The following is a 20,145-nucleotide window of genomic DNA, read 5'->3' as shown; positions in this document are numbered from 1 at the left end:
CATTCAAAACTTCTCTATGACAAGATATTTGTTGAGAGCTCTGAGATCCAGGATGTGTCACAGACCTCCTGTCTTTTTGGGGACCAAGAAATATTGGGAGTAAAATCCTTGGTCATGTTGAGAGGGAGGAACTTCCTCGATGGCATTGAGGAGGAGGAGAGATTGAACCTCTTGGAGTAGAAGAGAGGACTGCGTTAGATTTAAAGTAGACTCTTTTGGAGGATGGTCCAGAGGAAGGGTGTGAAAATGAAGAATATATCCTTGATGAATGATTTTGAGGACCCAAGGATCTGATGTAATGAGCTCCCAGCGACTAATGTAAATCTGAAGATATCCCCCTATGGGTTGAGGCAGAGAAAGTAGCAGAGGAATGCTGGCTATGCACTGAAGGAGCACGTCAAAAAGGCTGTGCAGGTTTCTTAGGAGCAGCCAGTTGTTTAGGTTGTTGACGTGGCTATTGTTGTCTATGAGGCTGGATAGGTGCCTGAGTAGGCTTGGCATTATATCTGCGTTGGTAAGAGGAAGCAGGCTTAAAAGGCCGAGCAGATTGAGGCTTCATTTTGGGCTTAACCAACACATCCCATCTAATCTCATGAGCAGACAGCTTTTGGGTGGCAGTGGCAGTGGAGGCTCCAAAGAGCTCATCATCAAGGGATGGAGCATTAGCTATTCGGTCTTGGTGGTTAACGTCAAGGTCTGAAACACGTAACCAGGCCAGATGTCTCATCACCACTGACATAGCTTCTGCTCGAGATGAGAGTCTGAAAGTATCATAAACAGATCTCACCATGTACTTTCGAAGTTGCAGAGAGGTAGAGACCAGAGATTGAAATTTTTTGCCTTTATGTGAAGGCAGATATTGCTGAAGCGATAAAATTTGTTTAAGAACATATTTCATGTAACAGGAAAATAAAAAAGTATAATTGGATGCTCTGTTTGCCAACATTGAGTTTTGGTACAGACGTGTATCAAATTGTCCATTGTCCTATCCTATCTACCAGGAGGAACGGACGCATATACACTTGCCCCAGAGGATTTCTTCAAAGTGGATTCAACCACGAGAGACTCATGAGGCAATTGAGGCTTATCAAAGCTGGGTAATGGTACCACCTTATACAGAGATTCCAAATGTTTTGGAGCCACTGGTACAGAGAGAGGAGTCTCCAGTTTCCTTCAGAATGGCATGAGTAGAAGCTTTAACAGTTCCTTAGGAGGAAGATCATAATCATGTGTGTCCAAGTACTGCTTGCTATATTTGGAATCAGCCTCCAATGAAACATCCAGATCTTGTGCCATCTGTCATAAAAATCTGGAAAAATAAAGTTTCTCTGTAGGAGAAGCAGTTCTGGTAGGTGAGCGTCTAGGTGACCCTTAAGCAGAAGAGTCCACATCAGTAATAGATGGCATTTCAGGCTCAGTTATCGCCCAATAAATCTGAATCTCTGAAATGATGGGATCGGTGTTGACGGCTCGGTGTCAAAGTCTCCAAATGTTTAGATTTACTGGAGACTTTGCCTGACCGTGCCGGAGTAGCCTCTTGAGATGTGGCCAAGAAGGATCGGTGCCGAAGTGGAATGCTCGAGTCCTGGGTCGAGGATATCCACACCGTGGAGTAGCATTAGGAGGAGTGGTCGGTGCCGTGAGTAACTCAGACCAGACCAGCTCCTGGAGTGTTAGTGCCGTGCTTGCTAAAAGTGAGCCGGTACCAAGAGGGTAAAATGCTCTCCTAACTCTTCCCAAGTTTCAAGTTTTATTAAAATTTGATGAATCGCTTAAGCTTAATACAAAGTGATGAACAAGTCTAAAAAAGTAATACATCACCAAATATGGGAAGACAGTGTCAGTAACATAGATCACTTACTAAACATAAATGGACCCGAAAGGGAAGTGGAGGAAGAACTACAATATATAATAGTAAATGAGACGATTACGGATAACACAATAGGGAAGGAAACAACAACAGCAAAAAAAATCTAGGCAGAATTAAAAGCGTCATATGACTTTAAAAAAACAAAAACTAGCAATCAAAAGCATTTTTAAAAAGAAAGCATTTTAACTTGCTTTTAAACTTATCAATAAGATGTTCCTCCCTTATGTATATTGGGAAGGAATTCTACAGTTGCTTAAGTGAAAGTGCTGGTACCATTTGCTCCTTTTTGGCAAGTACGGATGGCTGGTCAACATGGTCCGGGGAGGATGAAGCCGAAGAGGCGGCACTCACCGAGATCAGAGCCATGTGTTTACGGGACTTACGTAAGGTCGTTAGGACTTGACTCACTGCAGCTTCAACCTGCGTCCCAGAAGGGGTAGTGGAAGGCTTCTTAGCTGGCTTACCCATAGTGAGTTGTGACACCGGAGTCAAAGTTGGTAGATCCACCCTCGGTGTTGTCGGTGTGGACAGTGTCGGAAATGAACTGGGCTCCGTGTCCACTGCGGCGCCGAACAGTTGTTTTTGTTGAAGCAACCGATTATTTAATGTGCTTCTGAAGGGACAAGCAGCGGGAGCAGGAGTTGGCACGGTGCTCGGGTCCCAGACATTGCAAGCACCAGCAGTGAGGGTCAGTTACAGAAATGGCCCGAGCACAGCGAACGCACTTTTTGAAACCCATCAGCGAGTGGGACATGGACAGGAAGACAGTCGTTGAGAAATCGAACTCTATGGCGAAAAGAGTCCATAAGGCCCCGCTAGTCCATAGCCTGCGATGGCAAAGTAAAAAGAAAAAGATTTTTTTAGTTGATACAGAAAAGAAAATTAAAAAACGAAAGAACTGTGACAAAAAAGTCACAATCCGCGAGAGTGGGAAGGCAAGCGAGAGAAAAATTTCAACAGGTGTTGAAAAATGCATCTTTCTTACTCCATAGAACAGTGATGGCTAACCTTTTTGAGCCCGAGTGCCCAAACTGCCGCACAAAACCAAAGAATTTCCTCAAAATGCCAGCACGTCAATTAAACCTTAATAACAAGATTTTAGTATCTAAAAACTCTTTATAAAGTTGCCTGAACTATGTAACATCATTTTTAAAGGTTGGAATCTTTGTATTGTCAGAGAATCAATTTGATTCACAATCCTTTGGTTTTCATTTCAATTTATTGGCAATTTATAATGTTTTAATGATTTCATTCAATTTAATGAATTTAGGAAGAATTTGATTCAGTTACACAATATATTTTAAATGTATTATTCACATAACATGTCAAATGTATCCCGAGTAAAAAAAAAGATAAACTTCTTAAAACTGTTAACTGTGTCAAGACTCGGTGTGTATTCCCAAAGAGTCTATACATGTTTTTTTTGTAAAATTTACAATCAAATTAGAAAATAGTTAAATCATTACATTTCTAATAATATGATGTAAAGAAAACAAAAGAGCTTTCAATTAAACCAACCATTTTTATTGGAAATTCCAGATTGGAATACAACAGAGCCATGTAAAGTCCCTTTTTTAAATAACATCTTTAAATAATATTTAAATAACTTAGAAAGTGTCTTAACTGCAAACTGAAAACACTGCTTCATGTAAACATATGCATTGGGCATGCTCTGAAAAAAATTAATGTGATTTTTGTTGTTGCATGCATGCTGATAACTTGTCAATCCTTGGCTCATAGTGCGTTAATTTCAGAGCAACACATGCAGCACTCATGTCATCCGTTAATCTGTTTCTAGCATCAGATTTTATATGATTCAAAGCCGAAAACAGCTGCTCACAAGCATAGGATGACCCAAACAAAGTAAGAAGAGCAATCCCAAGTGCTTTCATGGACTTAAAATTGTCTGGCAGAGAATTCCACGCTTTTAGAATTTCATTTTCAGAACTGCTAGCAGTGATTTCATTTGTCACCCTTTCACACTCAATACGTTCAAGAGCCGCACACAGGTCATTGAATTTACTTTTCCAGATAGAGCTTTCTTGAAATTCCAGTAGCTCCATTTCCAAATTTTGAATATCCAACCACTGTAAGCAGGAAAGATCAAGATCTTCAAATGTGGACTTTTCTGGGGAAGTTATAAATGAAAGGGTTGTCTCCATCTTACGGAACTGAGAAAATCTTTTACTAAAATTCTCCTTTGCTTCGGCTACAATGGTGGAATATGCTTTGTGGATTTCCTGGTGTTTTTTATGACTGTCCACAAATGTTGTAGAATTATCCAAATGTATTTTTAGGTTGGGAAAATATTTTAGCTGTCCACTCTCAAGGTCTTTTTCAAAAACATGCAATTTTCTCTCAAAAGCTTTAGGCCCAGATTCTCTAAAAGTGCGTCCCGATTTTAGGCAGCTGTAGGCGTCCTACAGCTGTCTAATCAGCCAATCGGGATGCACGTTTTTAAAAAAAAAAAATGCTCCCCAGGCAGGCCGCCTATATTGAAGGCGATAGGCCCTGATTCTGTATAGGACGCCCGGGAGAGGCGTCCTATTCAGAATCGGCCTAAACTAAACCCCGATTCTGTAACCGGCGTCCATGTTACAGACGCGGGTTAGAGAATCGGGTTAGATTAGACACGGCCCGCTACACTTATCGCGGCAAGGGATCTCTCTGCCGCTATAAGTATAGCGGGCCGCGGCCTGTCCGATCGGATGCCCCCCCCCCGACACTACCAACCGCCCCCCCCCGACATTACCGATCTCCCTCCCACCCCGACACTACCGATGCTGGCAGGAGAGTGCCCAATCCCTCCTGCCCGAAGACGGCGCACCCCCCTCCTGCCCGAAGACGGCGCACCCCTCCTGCCCGAAGACTGCACACCACCCCCCCGGCGCTAACAACCCCCAAACTAACCTGTTCTTCGGGCCAGACGGTTCTTTCCCGTCTAGCCGGTAAGCCCGCCTCGTCGAAATGAGGCGGGCTCGCCCCTTCCCGGCCCATCCCACCGAAGCCTAAGGCCTGATTGGCCCAGGCTCTAGAAGCCTGGACCAATCAGGCCTTAGGCATAGCGGGTCCGCCCATCCCCACTAAGTCTAAGGTCTGATTGGCCAAGTGGGGATGGGCGGACCCGCTATGCCTAAGGCCTGATTGGTCCAGGCTTCTAGAGCCTGGGCCAATCAGGCCTTAGGCTTCGGCGGGATGGGCCGGGAAGGGGCGAGCCCGCCTCATTTCGACGAGGCGGGCTTACCGGCTAGACGGGAAAGAACCGTCTGGCCCGAAGAACAGGTTACTTTGGGGGTTGTTAGCGCCGGGGGGGTGGTGTGCAGTCTTCGGGCAGGAGGGATTGGGCACTCTCCTGCCAGCATCGGTAGTGTCGGGGTGGGAGGGAGATCGGTAATGTCGTGGGGGGGGCGGTTGGTAGTGTCGGGGGGGGGGCGGTCGGTGTTGTCGGGGGGGGGGGGCATCGGATCGGACAGGCCGCGGCCCGCTATACTTATAGCGGCAGAGAGATCCCTTGCCGCGATAAGTATAGCAGCTGCGTCTACTTACAATGTAGACCAGCATTTTGCTGGCCTACATTTTTAAGGTTTCTTCCTCTACTAGGGAGACGCGTAGGGCCACCTAGGTTCGCCTAAGGCCCTTAGGCGAGCTTAGGCGTCTTGCGGGTCTCCCTAGGCTCCCGGAGGTGCCTTCAGGCCTGCCTGGGGAGCATTTTTTTTTTTAAACGTGCATCCCGATTGGCTGATTAGACAGCTGTAAGACGCCTACAGCTGCCTAAAATCGGGACGCACTTTTAGAGAATCTGGGCCTTAATGTCACTAAACATGCTTTCTGCTGTTTTTCCCATGCCTTGTAATTTTTTGTTTAGTACATTAAAGTGGTTAGTAAAATCTGTAAAGAACATGAGGTTGGTAAGCCAGGCCATGTTGGTGAGTTGAGGATAGTCTTCCCCCTTTTCGTTCATAAATAGCCTAACTTCTTCCAAGCAGGCCACAAATCTCTCTAACACTCATCCTCTGCTCAGCCACCGGACATTATTGTACATCAGTAAAGTGTTATATTGTGCCTGAACCTCATCAAGAAGGGCTTGAAATTGTCAAAAATTAAGAGCACGCGCCATGATGAAGTTCACCATTTTTGTTACATCTTTGAGGACATCGTCAAGTTTTTTGCTGCTTTCTTTGGCGCAGAGAGCCTCTTGATGTATTATGTAGTGAAATTGAATCAGTGGATGTTTTGCTTCCTTAGCAAATAAACGAATGAATCCTGATGTTGTCCCCACCATGCTAGGTGCTCCATCGCTAGTAACTGAAACCACTTTTTCTGGACTTATGTCTAGTGATGAAAAAGCCTCCATCACAGCATTGTGGATATCTATCCCTTGTGTTCTTCCAGGCAAAGACAGCAGTTTTACCAGCTCTTCTCTCATGATGTCACCAGTAGCATAACGCAAAATGAGCGCTAGTCTTGCATGGTTAGTAATATCTGTACTTTCATCCAAGCTCATGGAGTAGAAGGGTGCTTTTTGTAAGTTGCAAGTAAGCTGTTGACTAACATCAGCAGCCATTCGCAGAACCCTATCTTTTGCAGTATTTCTGCTTAGCGGCATCTCAGAGATGCGCTGCACAATTTTATCCTTGTTTTGGAAATCATGGAAGAGTGAATTACTCCCAGCCAAAATTGCTTTTTTGATAAAATCTCCATCAGAGAGGGGCTTACCATGTTTTGCCATGCACAGTGAAATTTGAAAGCTTGCAACTGTAAGATGATTCGTTTTTGAAAGATAGTTGCTAAAACTAAGAGACTGGGAGTAATATTTCTTTAATTTTCCTACAAGGAACTCTTTTCTTTGAGCTAAACCAAGTTCAGCAACACTGTTATGGTTGGTCTCAAAGTGACGTTTGACACTTGATGTGCGAGACACAACACTTTCATTACACATAATACACAATGCTTTCCCACTGCGTTCAATCACTCCATATGTCTCTGTCCAAGCCTCTTGGAATGGTCTTCCACTATCTGTTTTTGCTTTTTTTGCTGTACTCATTTTCTTTGTTCAAGACTTCAAGTCTACAAAAAGATAAAATTTGTATAATAAAAAAAAATCTAATGAAGTGCTGTATACAAATCCGTCCCCATAAAAAAAATATGTGATTGGGGAATTTTACTAATTGTAGACATCCGTTTTGGTCAAAAAATATACTGTCCGGGTGAAAACCGGACTTGTGCAACCTGAGTGTATGGGAAAAGGACTTTTATTTTTCATTATTGGAGCCTTTGTTATTTTATTATGATGTTTACAAAAGCACTGTGAAGGGCCACATATACACTTTACTGTTTTTTGCTATATTGAGTTTTCCATAAGGTACAGCGCAGAGGATTAGTGTGTTGGTTGTTCACAGAGAGCCCAGCCCTCCTCTCAGCTTACTGAACTTCTCTATGCAATCATCATAAGCAGCTTTTTTATTTCCTCGAATTTAGCATGTCCCCCATGGAAGATACAGAGGTTTTTACAGAGGAGCACATTATTAGACACATTAACATCCCCCCATATCCTCACCTCTCTAGCATGGGAGCACTAGGAACTGTTCCTGATTACAGATGTCACATGTGGAGTCACACTACAGTCTCACTGAGTTCCTGTGACAGACTCAGTGTGAAGCTTCTCTTCCTCCCCCCACTTCCCCCTCACACACTGCCTGGCTCAAAGGATACCAAGGGGAAGACAGGCAGGCTAAACATCCACTCACAGGACTGCAGCCAGCACAGGAGGATGGGCCGTGGCCCACCGGGACAATGCCCGGTTCTCCCAATAGCCAGATCGGCCCTGTTGCCAGGTGAGCTGCAAAGCAGACACCGGCACACTCGCCTCCTGCCGCGCATCTTAATTGCGGACTAGAGAGTTGCGCGGGGACAGAAATCCCACCCGTCCCCGCGAGGAATCCCACCCGTCCCCGCGAGGAATGTCCTCCGTCCCCGCCCGTCCCCGTGAGGAATCCCCTCCGTCCCCACCCGTCCCCGCGAGGAATGTCCTCCGTCCCCGCCCGTCCCCGTGAGGAATCCCCTCCGTCCCCGCCCGTCCCTATAAACTTCAGAAATAGTTATTTCATTTAATTATGCTACTGAATTAAAGGCTCTGGTAGAAACCCATTTACAAATAAGCAAAAAGACTTTATTAATTTGGAAATATTAATTGGGAAGAATACACACTTTGTAAACGGGTTTCTACCAGAGCCTCTTTTGTTTATAAATTTTTATCAACACAACTAATATACTACTTTATCCTGAAGCAAAAAAAAAGAAAAAAAGAAATAGAATTCTTTTCCTACCTTTGTTGCCTGGTTTCTGCTTTCCTCATGTTCTCATTCAGTTCCTTCCATCGACTGTCTCTCTTCCTTCTGCGTCTTCCATTTGCTCTGTTACTGTGCCTCTCCCTTTCTCCCCCCTTCCAAATTGGTGTGGCACCCATCTTTTTCCCTCCGCTCCCCCCATAGTCTGGCATCTCTGTCTTCTTCCCTGCCAGCGTCTTCTCCCCACTCTCTCTTCCCCATTTCCTTTCAGCGTCCTTCTCCCCCCCCATCTTCCCCATATCCTGTCAGCGTCCTTCTCCCCCCTCTGTCTTCCCCATGGCCTTTCAGCGTCCTTCTCCACCCCCCCGTCTTCCCCATGGCCTTTCAGCGTCCTTCTCCACCCCTTTGTCTTCCCCATGTGCTTTCAGCGTCCTTCTCCCCCCTCCCGTCTTTCCCATGTCCTGTCAGCGTCCTTCTCCCCCTTCTGTCTTCCACAAATGCTTTCAGTGTCCTTCCCCCCCACCCCGTCTTCCCCATGGCCTTTCAGCGTCCTTCTCCACCCCTTTGTCTTCCCCAATGTTTTCAGCGTCCTTCTCCCCCCTCCTTCTCTCCCGCCCCGGGTGCAGCACAGCCGGCCAGGTCCCCTTACTTTTGTGGGGCTTCCCCGACCGACAACAGCCCCGGTCTGACAAACCTCCCTGCCCTTAACCGCGAATCTAAATTTCCTTCTTACAGCTGCTGTAAGAAGGTAATTTAGATTCGCGGTTAAGGGCAGGGAGGTTTGTCGGACCAGGGCTGTTGTCGGTCGGTCGGGTTAGCGCCAGAAAAGGGGACCTGGCCGGGTGTGCTGCACCCGGGGCGGGGCGGACCGCCCCACTCCCTTGGTAGCCACTCGAGCCGCGAGGCTACTCCTCCTTACCTACCCTGCCTGCAGCACAGAGCCGAACAGAAGTCTTCCCGACATCAGCGCTGATGTCAGAGGAGGGGGCGGGACCGCAGCGCAGGAAGCAGTGCATAAGCAGCGCAGGGATCGCTGATGGCGCGATCCTGCTGCGGCTTCTTCATAGGTGGTGAGGGGAGGCCAGGGGGGCGAGAGGTCCTTCGGGGTGGGGCGGGGCATCAGACCTTCAGGGTGGGGCGGGCAGGCAGGCTTTCAAAGGGGAGGGGGGTGACAAGCAGGCAGGCAGGTCTTCAAGGGGGGGACAGGCCTTCGGGGGGGTGCAGACCTTCAAGGGGTGCAGGCCTTCAAGGGGGAGGGACAGGCCTTCAAGGGGGGGCAGGCAGGCCTTCAAGGGGGGGACAGGCCTACAAGGGGGTGGGACAGGCCTTCGGGGGTGGTGCAGGCCTACAAGGGGGTGGGACAGGCCTTCAGGGGTGGTGCAGGCCTTCGGGGGTGGTGCAGGCCTTGGGGGGGTGCAGACCTTCAAGGGGGTGCAGGCCTTCAAGGGGGTGCAGGCAGGCAGGCCTTCAAGGGGGGGACAGGCCTACAAGGGGGGGGACAAGCTACAAGGGGGTGGGACAGGCCTTCAAGGGGGGTTCAGGCCTTCAAGGGGGGACAGGCAGACCTTTAAGGGGGGACAGGCCTTTGGGGGGACCCTGGTTTAGAAGTACACGGAGGGAAGGGGGTATTCAAAGAGACGTGCATATGCCAAACTTTGGGGGGGGAAGAAATAATGGGTCTGAAAATAGAGGAGAGGGCGAGAGATGATGGACCATGGGATTTAGGGAGGGAAGGAACAGAAAGGGAGAGAAATTGGACACAAGGGATGGTGTGGAGGAGGGATAGAGATACTGGATAGGAGGGTAATTAGGAAAAGAAAGGGAGAGATGGTGGACTTTGGGGTGGTGGGGAAGGAGGGAGAGATGCCGGATGAAAGGGTATTTAAGAAAAGGTGGATCTGTGGAGGGAGATGAAAAAAAGGAAAGATACCAGACTTCCTGGGAAGGGAAGGGAAATGGAAAGGGAGGACAGAGTTGGCAGATGGATGGTTAGCATGCAGAAAGAAGGAGACCCTGGCAAGCAAGTTACCAGAAGAAAATCAGAGCCTTGGACCAACAAGATTTGAAATATAACCAGACAACAAAAGGTAGAAAAATTAATTTTATTTTCTGTTTTGTGATTATAACATGTCAGATTTGAAATGTGTATCCTGCCAGAGCTGGTGTTGGACTGCAAACGTGAGCTAGGATTTAACAGAGAGAGGAAAAGTCCTTTTTGTTTCTTTATTTTATTCACACCACAGCGCCAGTGTGGTTAGGAGAAGCCAAAGGGGGTGAAAAAGCTATAAAACCCACCAGGAGTTTTGAAAAAAATCACCCAACTGGGCAGGAAAATCGAATTGAAAAACCAATTCAATAGGCTGAATCGAATCGAAATTTTTTTTCCTGAATCTGGCAGCATTAATTTGCGCTACTGTCTTAGACTTTAGGACCTGGGATTGGGGAGAGATGGCATCCTCAGTACTTTATAATGCAAGTGAAACGAGGATTTGGTCAGACTTTTGAAGGGTCTGCAGAAAAAAAATATCGTATAGGCCGGGGACATGAGACAGCAGGAAATGGGAACTTTTCTTCCTTCTATTTTTGTGAATGGAAAGGTTGAGGATGTCAGAGAGTTCAGTTAAAATATGTGCTTTATAAGAAAATATAATAATGTGTTTTATAAAGTTTACAGCATAGCTGTGAGGTGTTCCTAGTGGTGATGGTGGCAGCGTGTCAATGTGTTGAGAGGAAGAGGTGGTCTGGGAAATTCTGCTGAGCAAACTCCGGGCCCATTTCCACCCCCCAGTTAGTCCACTCCACTCAACTGGTTCACACACTGAGTGGGTCTTTGGGTGTTGTTTTGAGATCTCTTCCAGTGGTTTATCAGTATCTCCTTCTGGTCGAAGGAAGGAAACTTTGTTATCCTTAGCATTGACCTACAGAATATGCTTGTAACAGCGCTGCTTGTGTGGCATTAGGCTATGTAGTGATCGAAAGAAAAAAACAGACCTTTGCACATTTTTGCACTATATGGTGGGTGTATGAGGAGATTCACATTTCCTGCACAGCTAAGTCCATGTGAAGTTACCTTGTGCTGTATTTGACATCTAGCAAGGTCTTTGTTTCAAAGGAAAGATCTAAACTTAAAAATGAAGTGGCCAGAAGTTATGGTAAAAGCAGATAGTGTAGCTGGTTTTAAGAAAGATTTGGACAAATTCCTGGAGGAAAAGTCCATAATCTGTTATTAAGACATGGGGGAAGTGTCTGCTTGCCCTGGATCGGTAGCATGGAATGTTGCTACTCTTTGGGTTTTGACCAGGTATTAGTGTCCTGGATTGGCTACCATGAGAATGGGCTACTGGGCATGATGGACCATTGGTCTGACCCAGTTAGGCTATTCTTATGTTATGTTCTCATCTATAGGGGCCTTTGTTTTCACTTTTTATTTTAATGTATTTTTTTCTGGGAACTTATCAGTGTTTTTTATAATGGGAACAAAAATGGAAGAGAATTAATGTGTGTGGGATGAGGGGGAAACTAATTTCTTCAGCTAAATAATTCAATCCACTTCAAACAGACATAGGAGAACTCACGCACCATTCACACACCCTCCAACCAAAAACGTCAAAAGAAAAAAACTGTTCGACAACCTCCTAGCCATTCGAGCTGCAACACTCGACCCCCAACTCTACAACCAATTGACATCGACCACAGACTGCAAAACCTTCAAAAAGAAATAAAAACCCTTCTATTCAAAAAACACATAAAACCGAACTAACACAATCAGAACTGTCCCAAGCATCACCTGCAACTACTCCATATGTACTTCTGATGTCATGACAATTCAGACATAATTTATGTTATGTTATGTTTGGAATATAAGAAAATTTTCACTGCCTGTTTCTATTCTGACCATTTATTCCGTTTCATGGTCATTACAAAAAATATTTTTTTACATGGGGGGGGGTGTCAAAAAATGATGGGCCCCGGGTGCCACATACCCTAGGTACGCCACTGTTGTCTCCCTCCCTCCATGGTGTTTGTTTGTTTGTTTTTTACTAGATTTCTCTTTCTGTAATTAAAGACAAATAGTACATATCTCAGGCCCGATGCATGTGCTGGCCCTGCGGACCAGTAGGAAATCTCTGCGGACCAGCAGTTGAACAACACTGCTTTATGATATGCTCTGTTTTATTCTCTTTTCCTTTCCTAATTTCTAACATTCCGTTTGTCTTTTTTTTGGCTGCCACAACATCGAGCACAAGATTTCAATGGCAAAACTTAAAATCCTTTTTCTCTGTGTGACTATGTGTAACCTAGCTATAATTTGGGTAATTCTACCCAATGTACACTACTTTGTACTTGTTCATATTAAATTTCATCTACCATTTGGATGCCCGGACTTCCTGCCACCCAAGGTCCTTCTGCAATTTCTTAAAAAATGACCAAATTTTTGCACCTGCTATATTCACTACTTTTGTGTTTTCAATCTGTAAATTCCTGTAAATAATAATTATATATTAAAATTTGCAGAAAGGTAGTACATTTAACTTTGTACCATATAGGAGGTCATCAATTTCTGTTTACCTAAACATTCAATCATATACACATTTGGCTAGGAGTTCTAAACATCTGCAGAGATGTTGGAAATGCTGTCTTCTTGGGCCAATGGTGACAATTTAATAAGTATGTACAGTGCACAAGACACACAGATTGAAAGAAGCTGACCAGAAGGTGGATGAGAAAGTGGTCATGGCTATATGATCAGCTCAGGCACACAGCCAAGAAGTGACAGAATAGGCATATAATGTAGTTCAAGCAACCACATCTGCAAAGACTCCACTGCAGAGTTAAAGGGCTGAGAAGAATGGGAGAACATTTGGGTTAGCATGGGGAAGGATGAAGCTACAGAAGATTGTATGTAGACCACAATCAGTTAAAATACTGTCCACTGAATTTTCAACTACTGCTACTACTATTCTGCTTATTTCTATAGCACTATTAGATGCTGTACACATTATATGCAGGTACTTTCTCTGTACCTAGTGAGCTCACAAGCTGACAATTTTTGCACCTGGGGCAATGGAGAGTTAAGTTCAAGGACTTGTTTAGGATAACAAGGAGCTGCAGCAAGAATCAAACTCAGTTCCCCAGGATCTTAGCTCACTGCACTAACTATTAGGCTACTCCTCCCTTAATATTGAATATTAAAAGAAAACTAGAAATACTGTATAATATGCAATCTGTAAGCTTTGGCAGAGAGTAATTCATACTATTACCAGGTGTAAAAATAAATCAAACTGTCATCTGTCAATGTGCAACCCTCAACAAAAAATGTTGATGAATAGTGAATTCATTACAAGCAACTGACTAGTAGCAGGACAGTATCAATGGACGAGGCTATCACAACATGTTAAAGCCATATACTTTTCAGAGACTGTTGAACAAATGTTTTTTAAAAACCCTCAAATTTATAATTTCTATGTGGTTTGTTTTAGTTTTTCTTAAACATACAAGCCTTCTGTTTTAGGGTAATAAATATAAAACAGAAAAAAATTTCACAAATAGCCAATAGTTCCCTTTTGTTGCAGGCTCTACAGTCAAATATTTGATTTTCACTTACTTTAAAAAACCTTGCCTTTGGATATATAATCCAATCAAAACCAATTATCAAGTAGCAGTGCCTGCAACAATCGCACTATTACTGTCAAAATTCCTAGTTTTTCTTCTCTGCGGGAATAAAAGATTAATTTGTCAACCTTCTCCAAGGCCAGGATTTGTTGTCGTTGTTTCTCATCCAGATTCTGATTTTTACTTTGCAACAGAGCTCTCTCTTCCTCCAGTCGAGATATTTTCTCTTTTATCCTGGACTTTTCAGATTCTAGATCCTTTATTGTGGCTTCTTGTGTTATTTGAGTGGTTTGAAGCATTCCAATATGACCTGGAGGAGAAAATAAATTATAGTAAATGTATTTCTTTTATATAGAAAAATTCTATATGGAAAAATTATGGGGCTCATAATAATAATTTAAAAAAAAAAGTTCAAAAACTGGCCTAAGTCAGTACTTGGATGATCAAAAAGATAGATCATCCAAGTACCGATAATCAAAGCTGGTTTTAGACATATCTAAAACCAGCTTAGGCCTTTACACTGCCTCTGTACGCCTAGAGCAAAAAGGGGCTTTTTTGGAGGAGTGGAAAGGGCGGGAGGTGAGCCAACCTAGACTTAGTCGTCTGGCAGCCATAACCAAAAAGGTTTGACAGGTTGCCAGACGGAACTTATACGATTTAATAAGATGGAGTCAGCAAGATGTGACTAAAAAGCGAGTCTCCTGAGAGGCTCCTGAGAAAATTAAAGTGTCATGGGATAGGCGGCAAAGTTCAGTTCTAGATTAGATACTATTCACTTACAGAGTCGAGAATACAAAATTGACCAAACCATAAAGATACTGAGGGTAACCCTTGACAAACACCTAACCCTGGAAAACCACACAAACCTATTGTTTAAAAAAAGTATTTCAGTTCTATGGAAATTTCGCACTATTAAAAAATTCTTTGACAAAAAGTCCTTCCGTTTACTAGTACAATCATCCATCTTAAGCACTCTAAATTACTGTAATATCATATATCTAGGTGCTTATAAAAAGAACCTAAACAAACTGAGATTAATTCAGAACACCGCGATCCAACTAATCCACGGTTTAAAAAAATGGGAACACATTACCCCTTACTATCAGAAACTCCACTGGTTACCCATAGAATCCAGAATCATCTTCAAGTTTGCTTGTATTTGTTACAAAGCAATGTTACTTACCGTAACAGTTGTTATCCAGGGACAGCAGGCAGCTATTCTCACTAGTGGGTGATGTCATCCGACAGAGCCCCGATACGGACATCTTGCAAGCATGTCTTGCTTGAAGAAACTCAGAAGTTTCGAGATGCCCGCACCGCGCATGCGCCAGTGCCTTCCCGCCCGATGTACCGGGCGCGTCTCCTCAGTTCAGGTAGCTAGCCTGAGAAGCCAACCCAGGGGAGGTGGGTGGGACGTGAGAATAGCTGCCTGCTGTCCCTGGATAACAACTGTTACGGTAAGTAACATTGCTTTATCCCAGGACAAGCAGGCAGGTATTCTCACTAGTGGGTGACCTCCAAGCTAACCCCAATGGGATGGTGGGAGAGTTGGCAACTTAAGAGAACAAATTTTGTAATACTGTTTGGCCAAACTGTCCATCCCGTCTGGAGAAAGTATCCAGACAATAATGAGAGGTGAATGTATGAACCGAGGACCAAGTGGCAGCCTTACAAATCTCCTCAATCGGTGTCGATCTGAGGAAGGCTACAGAGGCTGCCATTGCTCTGACCTTATGGGCTGTGACCTTACAGGGAAGGGATAATCCAGCCTGGGCATAGCAGGAAGAGATACAAGCCGCCATCCAGTTGGAGATGGTGCGCTTCGATACCGGTCGTCCCAACTTGTTTGGATCAAAGGAGACGAAAAGTTGAGGAGCAGTTCTGTGTGGCTTTGTGCGATCCAAGTAGAAAGCTAGAGCACGTTTACAGTCCAGAGTGTGCAAAGCAGATTCCCCAGGATGAGAATGAGGCTTTGGAAAGAACACCGGAAGCACGATGGATTGGTTGATGTGAAATTCAGAGACCACTTTAGGTAAGAATTTTGGATGAGTACGGAGAACCACCTTGTCATGATGGAATACTGTGAAAGGTGGATCTGCCACTAGGGCCTGAAGCTCACTGACCCGACGAGCTGACGTGAGGGCCACTAGAAAAACCACCTTCCAGGTGAGATACTTGAGTGGAGCCGTGTTGAGAGGTTCAAACGGAGGCTTCATAAGATGAGACAGGACAACATTGAGATCCCAAACCACAGGAGGAGGTTTGAGAGGAGGGTTGACATGAAAAAGTCCTTTCATAAATTTGGAAACCACAGGATGAGCAGACAGAGGTTTCCCTTGTAGAGGCTGATGGAAAGCCGCAATAGCACTCAGGTGAACTCGTATAGAGGTAGACTTGAGGCCAGACTGGGACAGGTGTAGAAGATAATCCAATACAGAAGATAGGGAAGCTCGCTGAGGTTCCGTGGCATTGGAAATACACCAGGAAGAGAATCTAGTCCATTTTTGGGAATAGCATTGTCGAGTAGCAGGCTTCCTGGAAGCCTCCAAGACCTCCCTCACTGCTTGAGAGAACTGGTGAGGAGTTATGTTGAAAGGAACCAAGCTGTCAGGTGGAGGGACTGCAGATTGGGATGAAGTAGTGAACCTTGATGTTGAGTGAGTAGTGAAGGAAACACTGGAAGAAGTACTGGCTCCCTGCTGCTGAGTTGAAGTAGAAGGGAGAACCAAGGTTGTCTGGGCCACCGAGGAGCAATCAGAATCATGGTGGCATGGTCTAATCTCAATTTGACTAGAGTCTTTTGAATGAGAGGAAAAGGAGGAAACGCATATAGGAAACGTTTGCTCCAATCCAGCAGAAAAGCATCTGCCTCTAGGCGATGAGGAGTGTAGATCCTGGAGCAAAATTGAGGCAGCTTGAAGTTGTGGGGGGCTGCAAAGAGGTCTATCTGAGGTGTCCCCCACTGAGCAAAGATCTGATGAAGGGGGTCGGAGTGGAGCGTCCATTCGTGAGGTTGAAGTAGACGACTCAATTTGTCTGCCAAGACGTTGTCCTTCCCCTGAATGTAGACTGCTCTGAGGAAGGTGTTGTGGCGAACCGCCCAATCCCAGACTCGAAGAGCTTCCTGACAAAGAGGGGCCGAGCCCGTGCCCCCTTGTTTGTTGACATAATACATGGCGACCTGATTGTCTGTGCGAATAAGGACCACCATGTCGTGAAGCAGATGTTGAAAAGCTTGGAGAGCATTGAAGATGGCCCTGAGCTCCAGAAGATTGATTTGATGGAGTCGTTCCGCACTGGTCCAGAACCCCTGAGTGCGAAGACCATCCAGATGGGCCCCCCATGCATAGTTCGATGAATCGGTCGTTAGAACTTTCTGATGGGGAGGAGAATGAAACAGCAAACCTCTGGATAGATTCGAAGAGGTCATCCACCAGAGAAGAGACTGCCGTAGAGCAGGAGTGACCACAATGTGACGAGATAACGGGTCGGACACCTGAGTCCACTGAGATGCCAGAGTCCATTGAGGGATCCTGAGATGTAGTCTGGCAAAAGGCGTCACATGAACTGTAGATGCCATGTGGCCTAAAAGGACCATCATGTGTCTCGCTGAGATGGATTGGCGAGAAGACACTGACTGGCAGAGTAGAAGGAGAGCATGTAAGCGTGGAGGAGGAAGGAATGCTCGAAGTTGAATGGTATCCAGGACAGCCCCTATGAAGGGGAGAGACTGGGTGGGCTGAAGATGGGACTTTGGAAAGTTGATCTCGAAGCCCAAGCTCTGCAGAAAACAAATGGTAGTCAAGGTCGCCGAAATGACCTTGGGAGCGGACGGGGCCTTGATGAGCCAGTCGTCGAGGTATGGGAACACCTGGAGACCCATGTTCCGGAGTGCAGCGGCCACCACTACCAGACACTTCGTGAAGACTCTGGGCGACGAAGATAGGCCGAAGGGAAGCACTTGATACTGCAGATGCAGATGTCCCACCCGGAATCTGAGGAACTTTCGGGAGGCCGGATGAATCGGGATGTGAGTGTAGGCCTCCTTGAGATCCAGAGAGCATAACCAATCGTTCTGCTCGATTAGGGGATAAAGAGAGGCAAGGGTCAGCATGCGGAACCGTTCCCTGACCAAAAACTTGTTGAGGACCCGAAGGTCCAAAATGGGACGCAGATCGCCCGTCTTCTTCGGGACCAGGAAGTACCGGGAGTAAAACCCCTGGTTTTGTTGATCCACCGGTACCGGCTCGACGGCCCGAAGCCGGAGCAAAGCCTGAGCTTCCTGGAGAAGAAGAGCGGTCTGTGTGGAGTTGGAAGGATACTCTCTTGGAGGATGGTCCGGGGGGACCCGTTGGAAATGAAGAGAGTATCCCTCTCTTACGATGGAAAGGACCCAGAGGTCCGTGGTGATCGCCTCCCATCGATGACAAAAATGATGGAGACGACCCCCTATGGGAAAAAATGGGGTAGGCAGAACGAGATCGGTTATGCTCCCTGGAGGAGAGTCAAAAAGGCTGAGTAGCCTTGGGAGCAGCCGGCATCTGAGGCTTTTGCTGAGTCTTCTGAGGCGGCTGTCGCTTTGCAGGCTGTCTCGCAGGAGGGGCCTGCCTCGGTTGATAACGCCTTTGGTAGATTATAGGCGGTCTAGAAGGACGAGACTGTTGTGGTTTAGGCTTAGGCCTCATGATAGACTGGAAAGATTTTTCGTGGTCTGACAGTTTTTTAGTAACAGTCTCGACAGACTCATCGAACAGATCCGCTCCCGCACAAGGCACATTTGCAAGTCTGTCTTGGAGATTCGGATCCATATCAATGGTGCGAAGCCAAGCCAGTCGACGCATGGCGACCGAGCAGGCCGCAGCACGAGCCGAGAGCTCGAAAGCATCATAGGAGGATTGCATCAATTGGAGGCGCAACTGGGACAGGGTCGCCACCACCTCCTCAAACTCAAACCGAGCCTCAGCATCGATGAAAGGTGTGAACTTGCGGAGTACCGGCAAGAAAAAATCCAAATAGGACGAGAAGAAAAAATTGTAATTGAGAACTCGAGTCGCCATCATTGAATTTTGATAGATACGTCTACCAAACTTATCCATCGTTCTCCCTTCCCTGCCAGGAGGCACGGAAGCGTAGACTTGGGAGGGGTGCGAACGTTTAAGGGAAGACTCGACTAGGAGGGACTGATGAGAGAGTTGAGCTCCCTCAAACCCCTTGTGGTGCACGATGCGGTATCGAGCATCCAACTTGCTAGGTACCGCAGGTATGGAATACGGTGTCTCCAAACACCGCATGAGAGTCTGGTCAAGTAACTTATGCAGGGGAAGCCGAAGTGTCTCCGCCGGAGGATGAGGTAAATGCATGGTGTCCAGATACTCCTTAGAGTACTTCGACCCAGTATCTAAGGTCACATCCAAGTCATCCGCCATCTGTCTGAGAAAGGATGAAAAGGAAAGTTGGTCCGCCAAGGCCGGCCGGCGAGACGGACTAGAAGACGTGGAAGCCTCCGGTTCCAGGGAGAGCTGGGAGCGGCATGGAGAGTATGAGGTAGATGGTTCTTCATACTCCGGTCCCTCTGGCTGGGATAAATCTGAAGATGAGTATCCCATACGCTGCATTTTCTTCTGTGGAGACACCTCTGAATGACGCGAGGAGTGTCTAGAAGAATGTCGAGATCGATGCCCCTCCCGATGCCGGGATGGGGAACGTGATCTTCGAGGCATCGATCGATCCCTTGAAGCCTCGAAGGAATGGATTGGACTCGATGCAGTGGAGCGCATGGGAGGCAACGATGCCGACTCACGCAGTGCCACCCAAGTCTGGTATGGAGTGCGAAAGAACTCCTCCTGCGATGCAGTATGCCCAGGACTCCGATTATCAGGGGCAGATGTAGTACCCTGGTGACGTGGAGGTGTAATGGGCTCTAAAGGCGGCATGTCAGAAAGGGAAGCCCGCCTAGTGGGTTCCGCCGCCCTCCGCCGCTCCCCCTCGTCGAGCAGGGAAATCGAACGACGAGGAGGAGGAGGAGGGGGCGGACCGCTCTCCGGGACCGGGACCGTAGTATCGCCCTGAATATTAGCGATAAGCCTCGGTCCCATCGTCCGCATGAGCTCAACAAATTGAGCTTCGAGCAGGGATTTAAGCGATGCCGATATGGAGGGATCCGCACCGAAAGGGGGTCCTCCTGCACGGTCATCGCGTTCCTTCGTGGTCGAGTGCTTCTGCTTGGTAGCTTTGGGCACTTTTATGACCACGGGAGGAACAGTGGAAGGCGGTACCTGAACCGAGGAGACGGGAGCAGGAACCGATGCTGAACTCGATGCAGAAGCCGGTGTGAACGATGCTGGCTTCACGATGCTCGATGCATGAGTCGCAGAT

General features: G+C 46.5%; 1 protein-coding gene across 6 annotated transcripts in view; it reads right to left on the bottom strand.

Annotated features, from left to right (window-relative positions):
• The window catches only part of FAM184A (family with sequence similarity 184 member A), a 408,528-nt gene that overhangs the window by 284,663 nt on the left and 103,720 nt on the right, over positions 1 to 20,145 (bottom strand). For all 6 annotated transcript variants that reach the window (XM_033938486.1, XM_033938491.1, XM_033938492.1 and 3 more), the window contains exon 4: positions 13,899 to 14,080. In XM_033938486.1, the coding sequence (XP_033794377.1) occupies positions 13,899 to 14,080 (182 nt within the window). The remainder of the gene's footprint in view (positions 1 to 13,898; positions 14,081 to 20,145) is intronic.

Source organism: Geotrypetes seraphini, chromosome 3 (genome assembly GCF_902459505.1).
Source record: "Geotrypetes seraphini chromosome 3, aGeoSer1.1, whole genome shotgun sequence".
Taxonomy (NCBI): domain Eukaryota; kingdom Metazoa; phylum Chordata; class Amphibia; order Gymnophiona; family Dermophiidae; genus Geotrypetes; species Geotrypetes seraphini.
This window is presented reverse-complemented; position numbering and strand designations above follow the sequence as displayed.